The 24710-nt window shown below is 47.9% G+C and overlaps 1 protein-coding gene across 1 annotated transcript in view; it reads right to left on the bottom strand.

Moving 5' to 3' along the window:
• The window catches only part of KSR2 (kinase suppressor of ras 2), a gene marked incomplete at both ends in the record, with an annotated part of 397529 nt that overhangs the window by 95710 nt on the left and 277109 nt on the right, over window positions 1–24710 (bottom strand). Inside the window, 2 exons of the mRNA XM_082668163.1 lie at window positions 7298–7381; window positions 10344–10413. Of these exons, the coding sequence (XP_082524289.1) occupies window positions 7298–7381; window positions 10344–10413 (154 nt within the window). The remainder of the gene's footprint in view (window positions 1–7297; window positions 7382–10343; window positions 10414–24710) is intronic.

Genomic DNA, 24710 nt, shown 5'->3' with positions numbered 1-24710 from the left:
GCTCCTTAAGCCTGCTTGCAAAATCACTAAACAAAATCATTACCCCCTTCGCAGTGGGCTTGTCTGAATGAGTGCCCCAACCGAGCAGTTTTGATGCCCCTGGGGTCTCTCAGTTGAGCCTGTGCTTCTAGAAATGTCTCCATATGCCCTCAATGAAGAATCTCAAAAAACACCCCTTCCCTCACTGCCGACAGCTCAGTGGGGTTGAGCTCTTTGGCCTACAACTGGGTTAGAAAGAAAAAGGCAACAGCAGAAATGAGCAAGGGAGATGGGGAGTATTAACATAGAAATAAGACTGAACGCTCCAGCAACATAATGAAAAATAATCAGGAAAACCCCGGCACAGGTCTCTCCACAAGAGGATACTGTAAGGAAGCTGTAGATGTATTACCTGTTGGTGATGCCTTCCCTGACCCCCTCAGCTTCCCCGAGAGAGGAGAGCATGACCACAGGGTCCACTGGGTTCCCAGCACCTGGGGGTGTTCATCACAGAGACCCATTTGTCATCTTTCAATTCAAGAAGGGATGATGGGAGAGGGTAGCAGGCGGGGGAGGAAAAGACTGACAGCTCTGGTCCAGGGTCAGGTTGAGACCAGATGCTCGTCTTCCGTTCTGCTTGTCTGGTTCAAGGAGAAGCAGAGTGGGGGCTGGCAACTGTGTGGCTGGTCCTTTGCCCATGCAAAGTGGTTAAGGCTCTGGGACCTTGAATCAGAGGGACCAGTGGGTTTGAGGAGTGGATCCACCCGCTGTGAGACTCTGGGCCAACTATTTACTCCTGAAGGCCTCTGTTTTCTCATCTGTAAAATGGGGATAATAATAGGCCCTACCTTCCCTGGTTGTTGTAAGAATTAAATGAGCTTGTGCATGTAAAGTACTTAGCAAAATGTCTGGCCCTCAGTAAGCCCTCAATACATGGGATCAGCATCACCATCATCCTCATATCCAATCCCCACCTCAGCCTCAAGAGAATTATAATCCTCCCTCACGTACCACTGTAACTGGACCCAACTATAATAGATAAAAACGTATATAAGGGACCATTAATTCCCATGACGATTACTGCAAAAACTGAAGTGTTTCTATTAATGGAAAAATAAGTCTGGGCTTCAAGCTGGTGATCTCTGAGATGCATGCTCATAATTGTATCCTGCCAATATCCTGCCCGTTGCACAAATTCCTGAAGCCTCCAGGAACTTCGCGGCAGCTGCAACACCAGCTCGTCATTTCCCCCGCTTTTCAAGAGCTGGGAAAATTAGGGCACCCAGTGGCTCAAACCAACCATGGCTTACTTCACGCTTTTATCTCCTTGTCACCTGTGGCTGAAGTCATTTTGCAAACACAGGAAAATTTCAGATAAAACATTGTATTTTGATGTAAGGACACGGGCTAGAAGGACACACAGGGCAAGAAGGGAACCAAAGAGTATGTAAAATCCAAGTGAATGTCAATAGTGCCAAGGTTGAGAAACCCTGATATAAACCCTTTAACATGTTTCCCAAGAAGTTGGCTGGTTCTGAAAATCCTCAAAGAAAAATGGAGAACAAGAACTACAGAAAAGTAGGAAATGGGCTAACTTCTCCAGAACTTTGACCTTGCTTAAACCCATAGAGGTGATTTGGTGAGTCTGTTTCTTTTCATACTTTGTATTAATAGAGAATCCACTTCTGCAATGAAATAAGTGCTGAACAACTTAAAGATTCTGATTTGAAGGAATCCCCAAATCACTAAGGTGACTGGGGCACTCACATGTCTTATCACATCAAATGCACTTACTAGTCTCATTTTACATCAGAGAGGTTTAGAAACTCTCCCAGAGTCACACAGCTAGGAAGTGGCAGAGCCAGGACCTGCTCTCTCTAGCTCCAGCGTCTGGATCTTGCTGTTGCTTTACTGTCCTAAGTTGAGTTCCCTAGAAGCAGATCCTGAGGCGGGTGATTTATGGAGGCAGTTCTCCAGGCTGTTCCTCAGCAGGATAGGAAATGGGGGAGAAGCTAAGCAAGGATGTGGCTGCAGGCGACTACAGTCTCAGCCTGATCCCACAGGGGACTCTGGAGTGTGAACTGTACCATAGAGTCTGTCTGCCTTGAGGCGAGGAAGCTGGCCTTTTGCACACTGGCACCAGTTAGGCCCTGGCTCTGAGCCACGCGGGGGAGGAGCTGCAATCCCCCAATGCAAGCCTCCAGAGAAGGTCTCAGGTGTCAGCGTCAGCGTCCCTAAGTGAGGTCACTGGCACTGTGAGCAGGACATCGAGACACACGTGGGTGAGCCAGGGCTGCGCTCAGCAGCCACTGATTTTATCACCTTGTCTTCAAAACACTCCTGTGAGTGCTCTGCGGTCCTAGAGGAAAACGAGTCTTAAACACATGCAAGGTATTCTGATACCCAAACCCTTCCCGTCTCAGGCCCTGAGAGCAGGTGACTCAGAGAACATCAGACTCTGGGCTTCTGCCCTCCACTCCACCACCCAGAGGAAAGGCCATCCTGACACCACATTCTCCTCCCCGCACCAGGCCTCATCCTGGCTGGCAAGCTGGCCCAGCGTGACGAGAGCTCCAGAGCCCAAGCCTGCTTCCGCCGGACTGCGGCTGGGTGCGTGGTGAGCGGTGCCCTCCTGCAGCCTGGAGCCTCAACAAGCATCAGCAGGAGGCCCAGCAGTAAGGCCAGTGCCACGGCTGCACAGCACAGACAGTCTCCTCTCGACCCCGGGCCCCGCCTGCAAAACATGCTCAAACCCTTCTTAGCCCTGATCCAAGCCTTTGCCCGTGCTATTTCCTCAGCCCAGAACACTCATGCGTATGTGCAAATAGGAATTATCTGAGAGTTTGGGTAAAATGCAGATTTCTAAGCCCTATCCGTAGAGTCTGGGCTACTTCTCCATTGGTGGTTTTGGATGTCCCCTCCCTTCTACTCTCCAGCCTGTGCAGGAAACAAAACAAAACAAAAAACCACCTTGGTTCAAACTCTTATCTTCTAGAACACAAGCCACCCAAATCACCACTGCTGCCAGTTTTCCTGCCAGAGATGCAGATAGAGGTGGAGAGGTTTCCAAGGAGACAGACCTCGGCTCTGCAGAAAGGTCCTTCTGTAGAAGGACTCTGAGAAGGGGGAAGGATGCAGATAAGGCATGACTGAACTGGGGAAACGCATCAGCATCTCACTGCAAAAGCAAACTTCAGCCAGCTGAATCCTCAGCTATCAGACAGTAGTAGATTGTGCTGACAGCCGACCACTTAGAACTAAACTCCATTCCGTGCTCATGAACCTATTAGATGAAAATGCCTCATTTTAGATAACTGCAAATTGCTTTCTGAGCATAATTTCCTATTAGTTCATTAATCTCTCTATTCAGAATGCCGACAAGACAGCTGATGATAATTCTGGAGGAAGTGGGCATTGAACCAAAGCAGGAGGCAAAGGGTTAGATATTTGGAAGTATCCTGGCTTCCGGGGTGGAGGGGTACCCCAAAATTAATTCATAATGCTAATTATAGTATTAGCTTTCATTTATTAAGCTCTTATAATGGGTCAGGTACCAGGCTAAGCATTTTCCGTTATTTATCTCAGTTGTTTTTTTTTTTAAACAATCTAGTAAGGTAGATATTATTTTCTTCTTTCTATAGAGGAAGAAATTGAGCCTCAGAAGTGATTACACAGTCAGTGGCAGAGTCAGGATTCAAATATAGGTGTGTGTGTCTGACCTACAGCCTGGGTTCCTAATCATACCTTAGCATTTTGACTCAGCACATAAATATTTACTGGATGAATTTACTGGAGAAACCAGGATGAACAAGACTCATGTCTATAGAGTGAGGCCAAGGGATGTTAACAGCAGAAGAGACTGAAAAATAATCAGCAAAGATGGACCAACCTTCAGAAAAAAGAAATGTCAGGTTGGAAAATAAAATTGGATTTTGTCAAACTCCTGCTTTCATAGAGAGCGGTGGTTCTCAAATTGTGGTCCCAAGACCAGAAGCAACAGCATCACCTGGGAACTTGTTAGAGATGCAAATTCTGGGGACCCACCTCAGACCCGCTGAATTGGAGACTCCAGGGCATAGGTCCAGGAAGCTATGTTTTAATAAACCTTCCAGGGGATTTTGATACACACGCGAGTTTTGAGACCCATAATCTAGAAAAATAAGATCAGCTCCACAAGGGAATTTGGAGCTCACGAGAGTAGTGCTTCTCAAACTTAATGTGCACAGGAATCACCAGGACAATCTTAAAATGCAGATTTGGGTGCGGCAGGTCTGGGGTGGGGCCTCAGCTCCCAGCTGATGCTGATGCTGCAGGACCAGGGTCCACACTTGGAGTAGCAATGGGTCTAAGCCAGGGCGTTTCTGGCAATAACACAACCAGAATTGCTCTAGGTTTAAAAAAAGGGGGGGCGGGCGAGAAAGAACCATTGCCTTTGGGATAGGTTCAGACCCAAGCCTCTGGAAATGCTTTAGGAAAACAGGAAATCACCCACATCACATACCACTTTTTTCCCAAAGTTCCCACTCAGGTATAAGACCTTCTCTGAGCACTTTAATGAAAATTGCAGCCCCTTCCCTGACTCTTCCTATCTCCCTTCTCTTCTTTGCTCTTCTCCTCAGCACGTGAGCATCATCTGAACAGATGACCTATTTTACTAATTTACTTTGTTTACTGTCTGGCCTTCCCCATCTCCATCTCTCACCAGCATGTAAGCTCCATGAGGGCAGGGATTTTGTCTGTTTCATTCACTGTTATTTCCTCTGTGCCTAGAACAGTGCCCGGTGCATAGTACGTGCTCAATAAACATTAGTCAAGTAAATGAACACACATTTCTGCCCATTTTTTCTAAGAAGCTCCCTCCCCACTCTCGGCGCTGCCCTCTGGAATTTCACCTGTTGCTGCTCTCATGCATGTACTTCAGTTTCACCAAAATTCATTTCTCTATAGGTGCGTCTTCCCCTAAACTCCTTGACAATGGGGTCCGTGTGTTACCCTTTTCTGTCCTTCATCCAACCCTTCCACTCAAAATCCTGCCAACCTTTGAAAACACATATAAACAGCCATCCATCCTCACTATAATTAATGCAAAAAACACAGAATTTCATTCATGGAAGAGTAAGGTCAAACTTCAGCTGGTGATATCAGTAATGCATGCTCCTAATTACATACTAGAGGGAGCGCTAAACTCCACTGCCATCATGCAAGTACAACGTCAAAGTTCCTGAAGCAACCCAGAACTCTGCAGCTGTTACAGACTCTGTTTTCACCTTTCGCGCAGTTTTTCTAAGGGCTGAGGCAAATTAGAAAGATCAGTTGTTCCTTCCAACCACGGCTTGGTTTGAATCCTGCCTCTTAGAGTTCCAGGAGCTATATCTGCACAAGGTGGAGTGAGGAGGACTTTTGATAAAACATTGTCATCTTGGGCAAGGACATTTTACCCGTTCCTTCCAACCGCCCTGTGGCAGGGGGTGCTAATATCACGCCCACTTTGCAGGTAAGGAAACTGAGCCCTGGGATGACAGTCCCCTGCTCAAGGTCACACAGAGAGTGGCAATGCAGGTGGGACTCCAGCTCAGTTCTGGCTGCCTTAAAGCCTCTGCTTCTGGGACCCACCTCTCTCCCCCAGGTCCCCGTCCCTCCCCCAACCCTTGGCAGGGTCTGAGCCTCTGCTCATTACTTCTAGAACAGAGACAGCATGCGTGGACGCTATCTCATACTTCTGCCTCTAGCGCTGAAAATTAAAATGGCTCAGGGAGTATTCAGCCTTGCCGGCTCCTGGCTGCACCCCTGTCACCTAATTACCTGACTTCAAAGCCTCCACTCGGCAGGTGTGAAGATGTGAAAGCTGCCGTTTCCCCTGAGAACATGGAGTGACTACGCACAGATAAGACAGGCCCCAGAGCAGCTAGGGTACCTGGGAAATCAGACAGAACTTCGAGTTGGACCCGAGGGCTTGGATTAGTGTGTCTCAAAGTCAGAAAGACCAGCGGCCGCCATCCTGAGTACTCACCTGAGAGCCGGGTCTATACAGGACCAAGGTGGGGATGTGGGCCTCCAGACACTAACGCTTGGTAGTTACTGCCCCCTTCTCCTTCCCTTGTGCCACGGAGCTTAAGGCTCCTCTAGAGGCTGGAACTCATTCATCCTCCCCACAACTCCAGGAGGGAAGGGCAGTCAGCCTCACCTTTTGACTGAGACATCCAGGCTGGGGGAAGAGTAAGAACTCCTTCATGGGGCAGGGATGTGGGGAGGCCTGAAGGAACCCAAATGAGTTCCCAGCCTGGACTGGACAAGGAAGAGGAAGTCTAGAGGAGAGAGAAGGGTTCCTACTTTTCAACTTAGTGGCTCCTGTAAGGCGATCAGAGGCACACTCATTTGTAACCCTTAGATACAGCTGAATGTTATTGACTATTTTACAGTAATTGGACCAAAGCAGGTATTTAATACAAGTTTACAGAAGGAAAGAGGAAGGCCAGACAGAAAGGCATTTGTGACCTTTGACAGAGGACAAAACCCTACGCCTGGCACTGGGCTATGTCCTTTGCTGCTGATTTATTCAATGCTCACTGTCACATTGGGCAGGTGTGATGATTATTCCTTTCATGCAGATGAAAATGCAGAAATGTGGGGCAACTTGCCCAATGTCATTGAGCTAGACAGCCACTTCTTAGCTGTGTGACCTCAGGTTTATCCTTGCTGGGAGTCAGCTTTCACATCTGTAAAATGGGAAGACTCAGAACCACCGCCCCCCACCCCGAGAGGCACCACAAGAAGAAAAAATAAAGGGCAAAAGGCCTTTGCAAACTCTAACTCAGGGATCAGCAAACCGTGGCTGAGTGGCCAAAGCCAGGCACGGCATATTTTTGTACAAAAGCCTTTACTGGAATAAATAAATTTGTCACACTTATTTGTTTATATATTGCCTATGGCTGCTCTTGAGCAACACAGCAGAGCTGAGTGGTTGTAACAGGGACCCACTGGCCCACAAAGCCTAAAATATTTACTATCTGGTCGACCAGAGAAAAAGTTTGCCAACCTCTGATTTCAGATGCTATGAAAATGCAAGTTCCCACTGTGCCTCTGCAGACAGCACTATGCGTTTCCAGCATCGCCCTCAGCTCTGGTTCTTATTCATAAGCTCTCTCCTTGACCCTTTACCCATGTGTAGAGGTTGATTTAAGACCTATTTCTGAAAAAACAGAGAAGCAGCTCTCCTGAGAGCCAAGAAACCAAAGTCCCATAAGCTATTTCAGAGCCCAGGATGGCTCCTGCCGACATCAGGCACCATGAAAAGGTGCTTCCAGGAACAGCCACTTACTTGCAGTTTTTACACTTGAGGCCAAAAAGCATCCCCTTCCCACAGACTGTGCATGTCTGAGACATCCAGTACTTCGTGGAAAACCTGTGGGAAAGAGACAGAAAGTGTTCAAGGCCAAGGTAATGGTGACTGACGGACCTCTAGAAGGATGACCACTGACAGGATAAGAACATGGGCCCTGGATTCCAGCCCCTCTTCTTCAAAGATAGGTGACTTAATCGAGTTGCTTAAACTTCAGTCTCTTTATCTGTAAAGTGGGAATAATAACAGTATTGACCTCATAGGTTGTTCAGAGGATTAAACAAGGTCATGCACAGTGCAAGGGCTTTATATAGTGCCTTGTAAACAGAAAGTGCTCACTGAATTGGGCTGTGACTGTATTGTTACCCAAACATTCATAACAGTCATTCAGTCATTCAACAAACATTGCCTGCCTGGAGGTCTACTATGTGCCAAGTTCAGATTGGAGACAGATGGATAGGACTAGAACTGTCCTCAGAGAACCACAAAGCAAGGTGGGGCCCCCCGGCGGTCTATTCCCCATCACTGCTAGTTTCATCGCCTGGGAAGCTTCAAGAAGGGGTGATCTCCCCAAAAGTGGAGACTGCAAACGTTAGTAGCAGAGAAGAGGGCCCTAAAGGGAAAGCCATTTTGGACATCAGCCCACCTCGCTCCCCAGCCACCACCACTTGCTGCAAACATAAGGCAGTGTAGAGGTTTCCGATATACAGCTAGGAACCAGTGGGAACAGGGATGCATTTGATTAACTTCTGGGGCCCCCTGCTGCCGCCAGGGTGCTTTCCTCTTCATGAGATACCAGGCAGCAGCAGGACTGGCCCCAAGAAAAGTATTGAAGGTTGCCAGGTCAGAGTTAATTCTCGTTTTCAATTTTTGTCACCTTCCGCAGGAGTTGTAGCTAATCTCCACTGCCTCACAGTGTCAAAATGAAAATCAGAAGCGATTATGTAACTTGGTGCTTAAGAATTCTGAGGGCCAGCCTGCATCCCTCTGCTGTAGCATCTTGCCTGATTTAGGTCAGTCACTCTTCCAACAGAATGATCTGCAGCCCAAAGCCTCCATAACTAAGCAAATAGCAATATTCTGAAGAGACACTCTTGTGGCCAGGAAAACTCCCTTTCCAGTTTTGGACTGGGGGTTGGTTAAGTCCCTTTCTGCCCCTTTAGCAGGATGAGCAAGTGTGGCAGGATCTATTTTGCAGGATTTGTCAGCTCTGGGGAATGGCAAACGGACTCGTGTTTCATCCACCAGCCAGCAGCATGGGAATCAAGAATATGAGTGGCAGGTGGGAGTTCCTTCTCCTTTCCAGCCCTCTCCCATCCCTGGGATCAGCAATCCCTCTTCCAAGCTGTGGCTGAGGTGACTCTGAGGACAGCGGATGGTATGGGATTTTAATTTCATTTTCTCACCAAGGCTGGGATGAGTCTAGGTCTTTCCATCCTGGCATGGAGCCCAGAGAGAAACACAGGGTGAGACTGGAGAGTAACAAGGCACCCCAAGTGCCAGCTCCTCTAAGAAGATGTTCCTGATGCCCGAGATCATCAGATCATTTTCCTCCTCTTGGCACCAGCGTTTGAATCTGAGGTACCACCAGGTCTAACATTAGGGTGCTAGAGTCTAGTGTCGTGGCTGAGCCATGGGTGTGGCCAATTGGGTGGAGCCAATCCAGGGGTGTGGCCAATCCAGGGGTGGAGCTGAGCTAGGGGTGTGGCCAATCCAGAGGTGAAGCTGAGCCAGGGAGCAGCCTGTAAGCAAACAAAACAAGGCCCTTCTTTTTGATGCCTTTCCCTCTGCATCTCACCGCCTGACCACTGACGTGTCTATCGTGTATTTCTCACGACTTCCTCCACCATTTTCTCATTTGAGTCTTAACAACTATCCTGTCAACATATTTCTTTCAAAAACTGTTGACGAGATGCCATTCCGGGAGAATGTGCTCACTCCTGCCTCACCCCGGGTTATGGTGACGTGTCTGCCCCTGGAATTGCCTCCCCCGCTTATAGCCCTGATCCCCACCACCACTGCACTGTCACGGTCTGTTAACTCTCTATCCCTCCACTAGACCTCAAGTTTCCCAAGGTTGAAAGCCTTACGTCGTGTTCAGTGCTGCAGCCCCGGTACAGATATTCTCTCTAAATACTAGTGGAAAGAAACCATGAATGAGTGAACTCTCTGCTGGTCACAGAGGCCTCGTGCAAAGAAAGCTCTCAGCAGAGGTGTCAAAAGAACACAAAATGCTGGGGTTAATTAGCTTGTAGATTCATCACTTAATCATTCAGGGACTCAGTTTCCCTATCTGTCAAATGGACATGACCACACTTGTGCTACTTACCCCACTGAGTTTGTGAACAGATTGTGAGGATAATGAGATAAAATGTGGAAAGTTAACTTCGTATAAGGGATGACTTAGTAGATAGAAATCTTCCTCCTGAAAAGGGCAGGTGTACTCCTGGAGAGGTTGTCCCGGGCACCCAACAGGGCTGGAGCCCTGGACTAACCTATGCTTCAGCAGAAAGTGAGCATCTCTGACTTCAGCCTGCAATCTTGTCTTCTGGGTGGGGAGACCCAAAATTAGGACAAGCATTTGTCTTAATATTGATACCATTTACTGAGTGGTTATTATGTGCCAGGCCCTTTGCTTAGCACTTTAATATATTATCTCATTTAATCCTCATGACCACCCTATGAGTAGTCAGAAATATCTGATGAGAAAATTGAGTCTCAGAGAGGTTAAGTAACTTCCTCAGGGTTGCAAAGCTTTACTAGCTGGGATTGGAATACAGGTCAGTCTGACTCCAAAGCCCTGGCGTTTAACCAGTAGGTGTTAAGTTTACGAGCCAGGTGAATAAGAAGCAGACATCTCAGTCCCTTGCCACATTGAGGCTCAGCCTGGCAGAGGAGAGAAGAGCATGGTGATATCGGAGCTGGGGCAAAACAGCCTGCCAGCCTTTCCCCACGCTGGGGCCAGAGGCCCCAGCCCTCCCTGTGCTGGGAGGTGGGCCCCGGTGCAGCCAGGAATCCAGCCTACCTGTGCTTGATGGAGTTGCCGAGGTCTCTGCGAGGGATCTGTGGGGACCAGCGTGGCACTGACAGTGTGTCTGCAGGGAGAGAAGAGAGGAGGAGAAGGTCCTGTTACACAGAGAATCGGAAGTGGGGGTGGGCTCCCACCGAGCCCCAGAAGGAAGAGGGAGGCTCGCTGGCCTCAGGAAGGACACTGGCCACCATCACTTGCTAAACCAAAGCCAAATGGAAAACTAGTTTAGCTTGTGTTACCTTAACTCACGCAAGGTCCCCCGGGTGGGGCAGTGCCTGGAAAAAAACCAGCTGGGGGAAGAATAAAACTGAGCATGGCTCCCATCTACCAAGTGCTTACTGTGTGCCAGGCATGTGCCATGTGACTCACATGCCTGAGCTCGTTACATCCTCAAAACAAGCAACCTTCCAGGTGAGGAAGCTGAGGCTTGGAGAGAGGAAGTCGTGTGCTCAAGATCATACACCTTGTAGATCCCACAGAAGCTGTGAATCCAGGCTTAAGGGACCTAGAACACGTGCCTGTGTATGCAAAGTTCTAACTTAGCAGATTCCAAATGCCAGTTGTACAAGTATCACTCTCCTAATTTTTGTCACGCCCCTGTACAACCCATAAAATTATCTACTTAATATTTTAGGTTGACTTATTTGTTTGTTTAAACACATTTATTCTCAAAGCAACTCTATATGGAAAACCAATATCACTTTCTGTATAAGTAACTATTTAAAATATGTCTAACTATGTACCACCTAAACTCATGCTGGAATAAGTGGATGGATTGATGAATGGATGATTGAGTGGGTAGGCGGATGGGTAGGTAGGTGGGTGGATGGGTGGGTGGACGGATGGATGGATGAATGTCTGGATAGGTGCATGGATGGACAGATGAGTCAGTAGATAGACAGATGGGGAGGTGGGTGGATGGATTGGTAGGTGGGTAGATGGATGGATAGATGAATGGTTGGATAGGTGGGCAGATGGACAGATGAGTTGCAAGGTGGACAGATGAGTTGCAAGGTAGACAGATGGGTAGGCGGATGGATGGATTGGTAGGTGGGTGGATGGATGGGTGGATGGATGGACAGCTAGATGAATGGATAAACTGATGGATTAATGGGAATGAGGAAGAAACAATAAATCACACAGACTTCAGGCTGGGTGCCTATGCCCATCTGGTCTTTTCTTTCATGCCTCAGGCTACATCCCAGCGACCCACACTATCACTCCACCACTGACTGAGTTCCAGGACTTCTTCCACAGCCTCTGGGCACCAGCCCCCACCTTCACTCCACTGCCTGGTGGCCCGCATCACCCTCCTCGCAGACCTCACAGGCCCCAGAGAGGTGTGAAACAACAGCAGAAATGGACCGGTGCGGCCTGTGAAACCTCCACCAGCTAGGGGAGAGGAGAAGGAAGTGGCTGACCCACACGCCAGCTCTCATTTCTCAGGCCAGATGGATGGAGCCAGATCCCTGTCCTCAGAGCTGCAAATGCACGCCTCATTTTTCACAGCAGTTGTTATGGAGTGGCGCGCTCACTGGGGAGCTGCATGCCTGCACCGATCAGGGAGCATTTAACCCTAACCCAATCACTCCTCTCTTCTGTCTAATGACACTGTCAACAGCCATCTGATAGCTGTTTCCAGAAACCCCAATTCTGCCCTTGTAAAGCTGGGACCATTTCTGGAGGAGCTAATGATTTCCCAAGCCCCAAAGGCCAGAGAAAGAGGGAGACAGCATGATATATCACTCAGAATCAGAGCCAGTGGAATTTCCTCTAGTTTAACTAAAAACTAAATGTCATCAAGTCCAAGCCCATGTTATTACTTGTTTTGGCTTCTGAGAGAAGCAAAAAAGACAAGAAAGAAAGACAATTTTAAAAGAGAGAGAGAGAGAGAGCAGGGGGTTGAAGTCAGATTTGTAAGGAAGGATGCTGCTACCTGCTAAGTCCTTAAGATGCTTTCTCCAGTGCCAGGGATGGGTAGAGGTGGAATGGCTATGCTGGAGAGGAAGGGTTAGCTCAGATACACAGCCTCCTCATGGGGAATCTGCAAAGTGAGGAGTGCCAAAGGGGTTTCATCTCATGGGATGTTAGTAGTGGCTGTCTAGGAAAGTGTGTTGAGAAGAATTCTGAGGCTTAAGAGGAAAGAGCATCGAGACTGATTAGTAACATCTGCCATGGGTGAAGAATAAGGCAGTACCAACAAGTCTCCATATTTTTGCCACTCCTACAAGGACAGGGACCACATCTTCATCTTTGCATCACTGCCTCATAGCACAGCAAGCACCTGGGACAAAGTAAGTACGTAACACATGTTTGCTGAATCTGAGATTCTTATCATAGAAACAGTGAATTTACTGAGCACTCAATATGTGGTAGGCATAATTCTGTGCAGTTTATACGCAGAAGCTTTGCCTCTATGCAGTCGGTGTTCTCATTATTCCCACTGCACAAAGGTAGACACAGAAGCTCAAAGAGGTGCAGTGACTAGCTAAAGGTCACACAGCCGGGCACTGGTAGATCCTCAAGGAGTAACTCTGCAGTTGTTCCCGAGCCTTCCAAAAGCCCCTATATCAGCATCTTCAATCAGGGGCACTTTTGCCCGGGGGAACATTTGGCATTGTTTGGAGATACTGCCAAATAATTGGGGCGGTGATGTGGGGATGCTACTGGCATCTAATGTGTAGAGACCAGGGATGCTACTCAACATTCCACAAGACACATCCCCACGCCAAAGAACTAACTAGACCCGGGCTTCCCTGGTGGCGCAGTGGTTGGGAGTCCGCCTGCTGATGCAGGGGACACGGGTTCGTGCCCCGGTCTGGGAAGATCCCACATGCTGTGGAGCGGCTGGGCCCGTGAGCCATGGCCACTGAGCCTGTGCGTCTGGAGCCTGTGCTCCGAAAGGGGAGAGGCCACAGCAGCGAGAGGCCCCCGCACCGCAAAAAAAAAAAAAAAAAAAGAACTAACTAGACCCAAATGGCAATAGTGCCAAGGCTGAGAAACCCTGATCGAGATGTATTTCACTTCTCTAGCCATCTCCCCACCCCCTCCCTCTCCCCACAATCTTGAGATGGTACTTCTGAAGCTCAACTCAGTAGAGAACAAATCCTCTTTTATTATAAGCACATCTCACTGTTAGATTCATATCCTAGTTGTTCTCATTCTCAATTACAGCACCCTCTTGAAAAAGTAGATGTAATTAAGTTTGGTAGTTTGGTTTCATTTCCCAATATCTGGTTGAAGGAGCAAATTCCGTCAGTTACATTCATCGGCTGCGACAACATTAGTCTCCAGCAATAATAACCTCCACACGCCTTCATCCCTGGGTGTGCAGATCTGAACTCTGAGATCTTCTCTTTACTTTCTCCGTTTGGCTTTCCTTAAACTTGCCAATGCAAGCCTTAAAGCAAAGGAAAACTGTTTAAAGGGAAAATCTATGAAAATTCAGGCCTTATCACAACAGAGAAGGCAAACAGCACTTATAGCAATTAAACTGATATGGAAACTTCTGTTTAACAATCAAAGTGCCTATTAAGATGTCTCCATAGCTGAACAAAAGCTTCTTTTTACTCTAATTTTCTGATAACAAGACACGCAGACACGGAGTCAGAATTATGACTATCCCTGGTGCCTTTGGTTCCAGGGATAGAATAATAGACATTTCTTCCCAGATATTTTCATTTGCGGTGCATGGCAAGGGAGAGGGCTGGAGAGAAGGAGTGCTTTTCTTCCCTCCTTTAGGTCCCACTGTTGATGCCCTCTCAAAAGTGCCTCTGTATAACAGGAGGGGAGAAACCAGGAGGCTTGGTCTTTGACAGCTTGGTAGCCAGATAATCAAACAGAAGCCACGACAGAAGAAACCGATATTAATAAAGCATCGTGGTAGGCTGAGCCATGATGAAATGAAAGACTCAGGCTCTGACCTGGTGAGTTTGAACTCAGGCTAACAGAGTCAGGCATGGGGAAAACTCTTGAAAACATTTAACACAGAGACATCACGTAAAAATGGGTGATGATAAAGCAAAGGAAAATGAGGGAAAAGAAGAGGAAGAAAGAAATAAGAATAATGGTGTGAATTTTAAAAATGAGAAATAAGAAAAATAATAAATATGCTTTGTGTTGAGTGTTACCAGGTGCCAAGCACTATTGCCAAATAAGCCCTTTACATATATTATCTCATTTTATCCATACACTGCATGTGTGTGCACATGTGATGTATCAACTGTTATCATCGGTGCCACAACACCAACAAGGAAATCGAGAAGTTATACCATTTGCCCAAGGTCACACAGCAAGTAAAGGCCAGGACTGGGTTTTTTAAATTCAGGTCACATAGCTGGGGCTCAATAAACGACAGCCAATTTCATCCCCATTTCACAGATGGGAATACTGAGGCTTAGAAGCAATAAGCAGCTGTCTATAGCTAAAAAGTGACTGAGTGGTGATCTGAACCCCAGAGAGGAACAAACTGGATGCTTCTAGTCCAGACTGCTCTCCAGATACATGGAGTTCAACCCATCCTGTATTGTCTGTGCCTCCCACCTCTGTCTGGGGAAAGCAAAGGAAACAATGAGAAGCAGCCCTTTTAAACTCAGAAAAGGGCCTCAGAGGCTCAGAAAGCAATGTCACAGTATGTTGTTTATTCCTACTATCATTCATAGAGTTACTCAGTAAACATTTTGTTGAATGCCTACCCGCCACCCCCAAAGATGTCCATCCTAATCCCTGGGCCCCATAAAATATATGACTTAACAGGCAAAAAGAGATTTTGCAGATGTGACTGAGTTAAGGATCTTGAAACGAGAGATTAGTCCGAATTAGCCAGGTAGGGCTGATGTAATCGTAAGTGAAAGAGGGAGGCAGGAGGGTCAGAGTCAGAGAAGGAGATGTGATGTTCTCTGGCTCTGAGGATGGAAAGGGGCCAAGTGCCAAGGGATGCAGCAGCTTCTGGAAGCTAGAAAAGGCAAGAGAACAGAGTTTCCCCTGGAGCCTCCAGAAGGAAACAGCCCTGCAGACACCTGAACTTTAGCCCTGAAACTGTTTTTGGACTCCTGACCTCCAGAACTGTAAGATAATACATGTATTTTCTTGTAAGCCATTGAGTTTTGCTAATTTGTTACAGCAGCCGTAGGAAGCTGAGACGGCACTATTGTGTGCCAGGTACGGAACTGGGGGTGGGTATATGGCAAACAAGATAGTCAAGTTTTCTGAGCTTAGAGTCTACAGGGGGAGACATAACGTGACACATTCCATGAAGGAAATAAAACAGGACTTTGGGGTTTGTATTAAGGCAACGGGAACCATCTAGTGCATTGGAACAGAGGCAGGAGGCTGTGCAGGGTCTTACGCATTGAAGAGCTCCCTTTGGCAGCTGAGGGGAGAGCAGCCTGCCAGGCTATGACAGAAAGAGGACGGCCCCACCCCCACCCCCTCCTCTAACTCCCCACCTCCGCTGGGGTCCAAAACATCAGCCCTGACCCTTACAAGGCCATTCAGCTCCCAGGCCAGGTCTTTCTCACTTGAGCTGTCATGTCATGATCCCACCTGCAGCCCCCCATAAAAAAGCCATATCCCAGAGTACTCAGTCCACTGGCTGGTACAGGAGCAATGCACAGGCTGACTTCTTGTACGTATCCCGGGGGGGATTCGCCTCTTGGAGCTGTTTCTTCCTTTAATCCAAACAACCCTACAAGGTTGTATCCCTAGTTTAGAGATAAGGAAAATGAGGATAATTAATTGTTCCGAGTCCTATTGCTAGTATTTGGTGGACTTGAGAGTTGACCCCAGCTTCCTATAAAACTAAAGCCTTGCTTTTCACCCCCGCACCCTACGGCCTTCCTATGCTATGTCTCCCTCTGAGACAAGCGTAAAAATTATTGTTCCAATCACGCGGTCCTTGAGTTGGAAAGGACCACAAGAAACCGTCTATCGCAGTCTCTGAGTCTCTAAACTCTATTGGCTAGAAGAGGAGCTATCCCATCCTTAAATGTTTCCATGGAGATAAAGACCTCTGAGCACATAGTACTATTAATAATAACAGCTAACATTTACTGAGTACTTACTATTTGGCAGGACTCAGATTAAATGCTTTAGATGTATTATTTCATCTAATCTCCTAACTCCATTTCGGGCGGGAGAGCTGGGGTTTGAGTTAGGACAGTCCACCCCCAGAGCTCATCCTCAGAAATGCCGCAAATGAAATGGAAGGTCCAGCTGCCCTTCAACTTCTAGCCCAGGGACAGGAGAGACTGAGAACTTAACAGTGGTGCTGCCTTCAAATAAAGCAGCAAATTCTTTAGGCTCCAGGGTCCTGAAATGAATAAAACTTAGAGCATATTCAACTTTTCTTCTGCGGCCACAGGCCAGTCACCAGCTAAAATCCCACTGATTCATCCAAGGTGGCCACCAGTCCTTGACTAAAGCGGTTCACAGTATTATTCACATAGCGGGGAACAACTCTATTTGCTTTAATATCCAATTCAAATACATCAGATCTAAAAGTCTTTTAATCACGTGCTATCTCTAAAGGTTACAGCACCATGGTGCTTCGGGGCCAAATTGAGTTTCTTTGTGTAGATGGACATAATTTTCTCCCTGAGACAACTACAACCCACTTCTCAAGATGCAAATTTCATCACCCGTGGGCTTGTGATCACTGTGAAGGTGTCTAGGGAACAACTCAGCACTGGTGAGTAGTAGGTAAGAGTGAGCCTGGGTCGCAGGTCTTGGGGGAAGAAATAGGCAGAAGAGATGCTGGGGGTGAGCAAAGGCTGTGCTGCTCACTCTTGGTGGAAGAGACCCTTCAGAGGAGATGCTTAGGGATTCCCCATGGCACTGAGGCAAAGCAAAGGGCAATGGTGCAGTTACCTGCCTAGAAATAGGAAGACTGCAGGAATGGAGGTATCGGGGTCAAACCAATCGGCATGTATGTGGGCTTCAAACCAGCTACAGGCCTTGAGCACAGGCCTATTTTAAAGACAGAGCAGCAGACTTCATTTCTGAATGGGAAGGTTATCAAATTGCTCCATGGAGTGTGGGACTTTGAAGTGAGTAGACCTGTGTTCAAGCATCAGCTCAGCCACTTATTAGCTATGAGACCTTGGGCATTTTCACCTCTGTGAGTCTCAGTTTCTGTCTCCTGTAAAAAAGGGGCCATAATATCTCCCTCACAGAATTGTTAGCAGGATGAAGTGGGGTAATATAATTGGAACAGGGCTTAGCTGAGTGCCTGACATATTATTGTTATTCTTGCTTTTGTCATTGTCATCATCACTCTACCTCTAGGATTAACACACCAGTTAGAACCTGACAAAGCTCTCCACGGACTATGAGTTAGAACAGAGGTTGGCAAACTATGACCCTCAGGCCAAATCTGGCCCGTCACCTGCTTTCGTAAATAAAGTCTGATTGGCACACAGACACACCCACTTATTTACACACTGTCTGTGACTGCTTCTGCACTATCACAGCAGAGTTTGAGTAACTGACAGAAACATGTGGTCCACAAAGCCAGGTATAATTATTACCTGGTCCTTTATAGAAAAAGTGTGTCAACTCCTGATTAAGAGCTGTGTAACTCATTTCCTTGGTTGATTAGTGGAGAAATTTTTCCCTTTTTCTTTTTTTTTTCCAGTTTTATTGAGGTGTAATTGACAAATAAAATTGTAAGATATTTAAAGTATACAATGTGATGGTTTGATATATGTATACATTATGAAAGGCTTTTTTCTTTGAAGCCAGAAGACTTGGGTTATAGACCCACTTTGGCCACTTACATGGTGGGAATTCTTGGACAAATGGCAGCTTCCAAGCCAAAGTGTGCATGACCACGTGGTGTCACCCCTCTGCTCGCCTAATCCTAGGTGTGTTGTTTCAATGTCCATTTTACAGAAGAGAAGAGCCAGGCAGAGTAGAACCATCAAGCGGTCCAGCCAAGGTTCTAACCTATCCCAGTCTCACCCCAAGTCTGTTTTCTTTCTAGCTCTCACCGTCTCCTGGTAGAATAATCTGTGATGAGGCAATGTCTCTGATTACATGCCACTGCTGAAATCCATGTCAGCTCATGAAGACAGAGGGAAAGGAAAATTAACTCTCTCCTCTCACTGCTTCTGCCTGGGCTAATTAATACGATTATCCAGTTGTCACTTTATCAAAGCAGAGAGAAGACCTGGAGGACATGTAAGTTACCATAGGGGAGGTGGTGGTGCTGGTCATGGTCAAGGAGAACAGATGAAGTGCTCTCCTGGGAGTGGCTCCAGGTACAAGCCTACCTTGGTAGGACAGGTGAGCAGTGAGAGCACTGAGCAAATGGGAGCACAGAGAGGCTGACATGTGAGGCAAGAGGCAGAAAAGTGCAGAGGATGTGAGGGGAAGACCTCACAGTAAGTCAGAATCAAAGTTCTCTTCCAGCACCTGTTCCTCCTGGCCCAAGGCTCGGTTAAAATTTTTTTAAATGGTGAAACCAAACTGGAATTACCTTCAGGATCTAGTGAGAAAACTAGGATGTATTGATTCTAACACGCTCCTTCAAAACCATGCTCCCCTTCTTAAAAAACCATCACCACCTCACGTCTGAATCCCGGCAGGTAACTGCTTAGCTGGGATTCCCTGAATTGCCCATAAATCACACATGTGAACAGTGATAACATCACGCCCTCTCCCAGTGAGATGTGTGAAGGGTGGAGTCATCAGCTGTGATTTACTTCAGCCCCCTCATATGGCCTCAATTAAATTTCATTGCCAGTAAAGAAAGGGAAGATGGCTGAGGCATTTAACTACATTTTATAACGTGCCCACTGTTGAATTTATTGAAGTGTATCAGGGATTTTTAACCTCCTAACCAAACAATGGGACACCTGGGTGCCACATGAGTAATTATCTTCCTTGTGGGAATGATAGACGAAGAATCTAAAACGTTAACAGTAGTCTGGGTATATGTGCAGGCAGTGTGGCGGCAGCGGCGGGTGATGGGAGTGGATATGACAAGAGAAGTGAGGCAATGGGCCGCTAATTCCATGACACCACCCCATGGACTGGAGGTGGGGACTGGTACTAATTATGCATCTTCCCTCGATTCTAAAAACTAGACCTATTAGGAAACTCATCTCCCTTCCCTCTCCCTGTATCCCCTCAAATTTCCCCTTGATATAATTTTACTGCTATGGTCTAGAAAGAGGAGAGGGATCATCTTGAAATGTCAAAATCAGTTTATGTAATAAGATAATAGAATACAAAACAGATCTAGAAATCCAGAAGAATCTCGTTAGGAAAATGGATCCACGTTGGTTTATTGGGGAAGCACGCAGGAAATAAATGATCAAGAAGGAAATATGTGTGATGCTTCTGGAGTTAGAGTGGAGGCTGCCAGGTCCCTTCAATATAATCTTGAGGGCAGACGTGGTATATCCAAAATCATTATCTCCAGGACCTCTGTTATAGCATCATGTCTACTCAATGGCCACAGAAAGTCAGATGAAGAGGAGGAATATGCTGATCCCAGGCCAAGGAGGAAGCAATGCCTGATGCCTCTGAGGAAGCAGGACAGCACTGAGGGCCAGTCCTGGGCTGAAAACTGCCACTGGCTGCATTGCTGTCCCCAGCCTTCCCCTGGTCACGTTCACACTATGGATCTACTCACTTGCACCTCCCACCTTCAAAGCTACTGTTCTCTCTTTCTAGAACAGTCTCCCGCACCCTTTCCCTACTTCTCTTAACCTGACTCATGCCCACTCTTCCTCCAAGATCTAGCTCAGGCATGGCTCCTCCAGGAAGCCCTCCCTGAATGTACGGGGCAGACACCCCTGCCATGCTCCTCCCGGAGCATCCTGCGCTTACCTCTTTGGGTCACTTGCCTTGTTGCACAAGAGCCTCTGCGTACACATCTGATCTTTCCACCACCCACTTGACCGTGAGCTCCTGGACAGTAGGAGATGCCGATTACTCATCTTTATGTGTTCAGTGTCTCACGCAGAGTTTGGCTCACAGCTGAGAGGTGAAGGGTTTTTCTTGCTAACTCCAGCAAAAATAAGCCAGTAGCCTAACCCTCCAAATGGAGGCTTCACTTCTCCACAACCCTGCAGGGCCTGGACCACTGAGGGGTCCCAGGAAGCCAGGCACCCCACTCTGCCCTGGCCACACACCCATACCTCCAGCCCTGGCTCTCAGGCTCTGAGCGGGAGCTGGGACCTCAGCGGGGGCAGCTGACCAAACTAAGCCCATCTGCTCAAAAATGGAGCCCACCACTTCCTCGCCCAAACCTCTCCCCACGTGCCTGTCTGTTCAGGGCCCTACGACTTCCTGAGCCACCGGGGTCAGGACCCCTGGAACATTCTCAGCTCCACCTGACTCTTCCCATTGACAGAGTCCCTCTCGAGGGCAGATTTGCACTGTATGTCAACGTTCACATTCAGGCCCCTTAGCTACTGTGTCAGGGAGGTCTAGTATCAATCCCATTTTACAGATGAAGAAACGGAGGCTCTGAGAGCTTAAAACAGAGAAGCAAAATGATCAAAAGAATGGGGTTTGGAGTTAGAAAGACCAGGGTTATTGTCCTGGCTCTGCCCCCAAACTGGGCAAGGTACTTAGCTTCTCTCAGCTGCAGCACAGTAATCGCGATAACAGCTAACACGTACCAGGCACTGCCTAAGTCAGTGGTTCCCCAATTGTCAGCATACTGGAATCAACAGATGCCTGGGCCTCTCCCCTGCACTGTGATTTAACTCAGGGGTCAGCAGACTACACCCCATGGGCCAAATCTGTTTTATAAATAAAGTTTTGTTGGCACAGCAACATCTGCATTGTCTACAGCTGCTTTTGCGCTGTAAGGGCAGGGTTGAGGAGCCATGATGAAGACCTGATGGCCCACGAAGCCTAAAATATTTACTATCTGGCTCTTTCATTAAAAGTTTGCTGATCCTCTATTTAATTATACTGGGGTATGGCCTGGCTTTGAACATTTCAAAAGGTTTTCAGGTCATACTCATGCGCAGACAAGTTTGGGCACCACTGGCCTAAGTGTTTCACCTGCATTAGCTCATTGATTCTCTGTAACATACCTGTTTCATTCCCTCCTGTATCCTCAGCAGCTAGCACAGGGATGGCGCAAAGGGGCATCTCCACAAATATCCACTGATGAACAAATGAGCGCACGAACGAATGAGTGAACAATCCACCCTGTGAGGTAGGTGCTAATGATCCCATTTTGCAGATGGGAAAACTGAGGCTCAGAGGTCGCCTAAGGAATGTGTCCTTCTGGGATTTTAACCGAAATCTCCTGGACTGCAGAGCCCCATTTGTGAGTACCATGGTCTCTCTTCAGACATTCAGAAAGGAGAGACCACCAGCAGAGTTGGTGAGGGGGTCTTCTTGTGCACCCTCCCTGGGAGAGACGCCCTGAGCAAGAGGAGAGGCGGCCTGGAAACCCGAAGACGCTCGGGGTGGGGGGGGCCACCCGCTAGCAATGCAGAGCCATCTCAGACCACACAGATACAGGACGTGTCTCCTTGGCCTGAAGGAAAACGCTAACTGGAAGAGGCTGGCTTACTGCCCCCAGCTCAGGCTTAAATGAGGACGAAACAAGAGTTGACAGAGGCCTCGTGCTGCCATCACCGCAAATGTTCCTGTGAAGGGAGGAAAACAGCCAGCCCTGTGCTCCATCAATTTCAACTGTAAGTGCTCTCATGTTGAAATAGAACAACAGGAACGGCAGTATCAGGGACAGGCATGGGGCGGGGGAGGCAGGCGACATGCAAACCACAGGCTGGGATCTGCAAGTCGGGCTTGACACTTGGACCCCGAAATGGGCAATGTTTGTGGATGGCACGTTCCACAATCCAGGCAACCCAGGGGCCAGACCCCCTCTTTTGCTTAAGAGGCAGAGAGACAAGATGGAATTAATTACAGGCACAGATCTGAATCCCAATCCTGATTTTGCCTTTGTGATGCCTGTGTCCTCTGCTCTTTGGACCTCTTCCTCTGCAAAAGGGGAGCGATAGCACCCATCTTGCGGAGTTTCCCTAAGGAATCGGGCACTGGAACATGAAGCAAACGCCTGGTGCGCAGTAGCTGCGCCATAAAGGTGGCTTTCGCCTCAAGCAACCCAGGTGCTTGTCTGCGCTTTCCTTAGTGGCCCTTCTCTCTGGCCTGAGAAGACAAAACCGGGGAGGAGGCTCTTTTGGGAACGAGGCCACAACTCCATGCAGAAGCAGTGGTGAGTTATGGGGAGAGCAGAACTGTCTAGGCCCCTCTGGTCATTTATTCCCCTCCTGTCACCCTGTTCTCTGAGCGTGTCCACAGCCCTTACTTGCCTGGATGTGATGGATGGGTCTTAAGTTGCTTGCACACTACATCATCAATTACTTACATATTTACTGCCTTGAACTAGGTTTATGGATCTTAAATCAGAGCTGTTCAGAGTTGCCTGAGCTGAAATTCTTCCCCAATGGAAATGTGGCATTTTAAAAATTATGCTGCCACCCTGTAGTCAGTGTTCAGCAGAAGTTAACTGTTCTTAGAACAAAGGGCTGCTGAGAAGTTCCCCACGCAGAGTCATTGCATGGAATTTACTGCCTGAGCAGGCTCAGTGGGGACAGACCAGGTGAGCCTGCTGCGAGAGACCCCAGTCCGACTTTAAGAAACGCAAGACACCAGGCATTCTTGGGTCTGAACTTCGGGCAATAGATTTCCTCCCCCCTCTGTTCCCTGAGGCTCAAGTGATGTCCAAAGCTGTGTCACACTGTCTGTAGTTTGCAGACATGGTGGAGACAGCCTTGTGATGGAGCATATCCCAAGGTCAAGATGGGGCATCCGTATTCCAAAGCATCTCCAAGTGGGGCTGAGGGGGTGGAGATGTGACTGGTCCTGGTCCTGATGTGGCAGCCCTGAAGGTGAGGCCGTGGAGACAGGGGACCTCTGCTACAACAGGGTCACAGTTTATCAGTGAGAAGTGTTGTCAGTATTGGGGGGTACAGAGAACCCCCATCCCAAGAACTTGGAGATAAGGAAGTTGACCCTCCAAGTGTGAAACTAGCCCAACCCCTACTGGATCAGAGGACAGAAGAACAACATTAACTTAAAACAGCGGTTCTCAAATCTCTGGAGACACTTTGGGAGGTCACAGCTCGGGGGATGGTGCTACTGGCATCTACTGGGTGAAAACCAGGAATGCTGTTAAACGTCCTCCAAAGCACAGGTCAGCCCCCAGCACAAAGAATTAGACATCTCCAAATCCATAGTTTTATAGTTGACAATCCCTGTGCAAAGAGTCGGGAAGGGACCTAAATCCAGAGCCTGATGCAATCAGATTAAATATCAGATCGAAAGAGGAGCTTAGTCAACCATGAAAGGAGAGGCAAAGAGAGTCACGGGGCAGATGTTGGCTCGCCTCTCCCGGCCCATCCAGGGGACAGGGGTCTTTGGCACTGGAACCTATTCCTTCTTCTAGTAACAGCAGCCTGGTTTTCCATCGGGAAACAACCGTTCTGGCGTCTCAGTGCTAGAGGTTCAGGGCAGGCTGGACCTCCCAGTCCTGGGGCAGGGCGTTTGACTCAGGCATGGAGAGTCCAGAGTATTCCAACTCCTTGACCACTGTGACTGGTTCAGAGGCAGGCATGTGACCCAAGATGAGCCAATCAGAGTCCACGAAACACCCTGGAACCTTTTTTTCAAAGATATCCTCTGTTCCCTGGAGCAGCTAGGCTGGTGGGCTACACATCTGAGTGCCCAGGGGTGACCTGAGCATACCTGTGGGAAGGGCCTGCCTGAGAAGGAGGCCAACACACTAGAAAAGCAGAGTGGAGAGATGCAGAACAACCAAGGGCTGATATATCACTTGAGCCCCTGGAGCTTCTCTATTAAATCCTCATTTTTAAACATTTAAAGCAGTTTAAGTTGTTTCACTTACAAGCAGAAGAATGTTGTCCTTATACAAGGTCACAGAGACAGACCTTATAGCAGACTTCTGTTATCTCCAGTCGCTATAGCAACCCCTCTCCCAAACATGAGATGGTTAATCATCGTGAAGGTGGTGGGTGGTAACCCACCATTCATGGACCACATACTAGGCACTAGTACTGAACACTTTACAGGTGTTATCTCATTTAATCTGCCCAATGGTCCTATGACATCTTCATTATTATTATCTCAAAACCACAGAGAAGGAAAGTATAGTTCAGAGAGGCTGGATAACTTGTTCGAGGTCACACAGCTCGCCAGTGATGGGGCCAGGATCTATCCTTGGGCAGTTTGCCTGTACTTTCAGTTGCCCTGTCCAGGGAGAGCAGGTTGTCCCAGCCCAAAGCCTTCAAACATTCCATATAGCAAACTCTCCTACTCTGTATTCCACATTCACCAGGAAAAGTCCTG

This window comes from Grampus griseus, assembly GCF_964374135.1.
Source record: "Grampus griseus genome assembly, chromosome: 12".
Lineage (NCBI taxonomy): Eukaryota > Metazoa > Chordata > Mammalia > Artiodactyla > Delphinidae > Grampus > Grampus griseus.
This window is presented reverse-complemented; position numbering and strand designations above follow the sequence as displayed.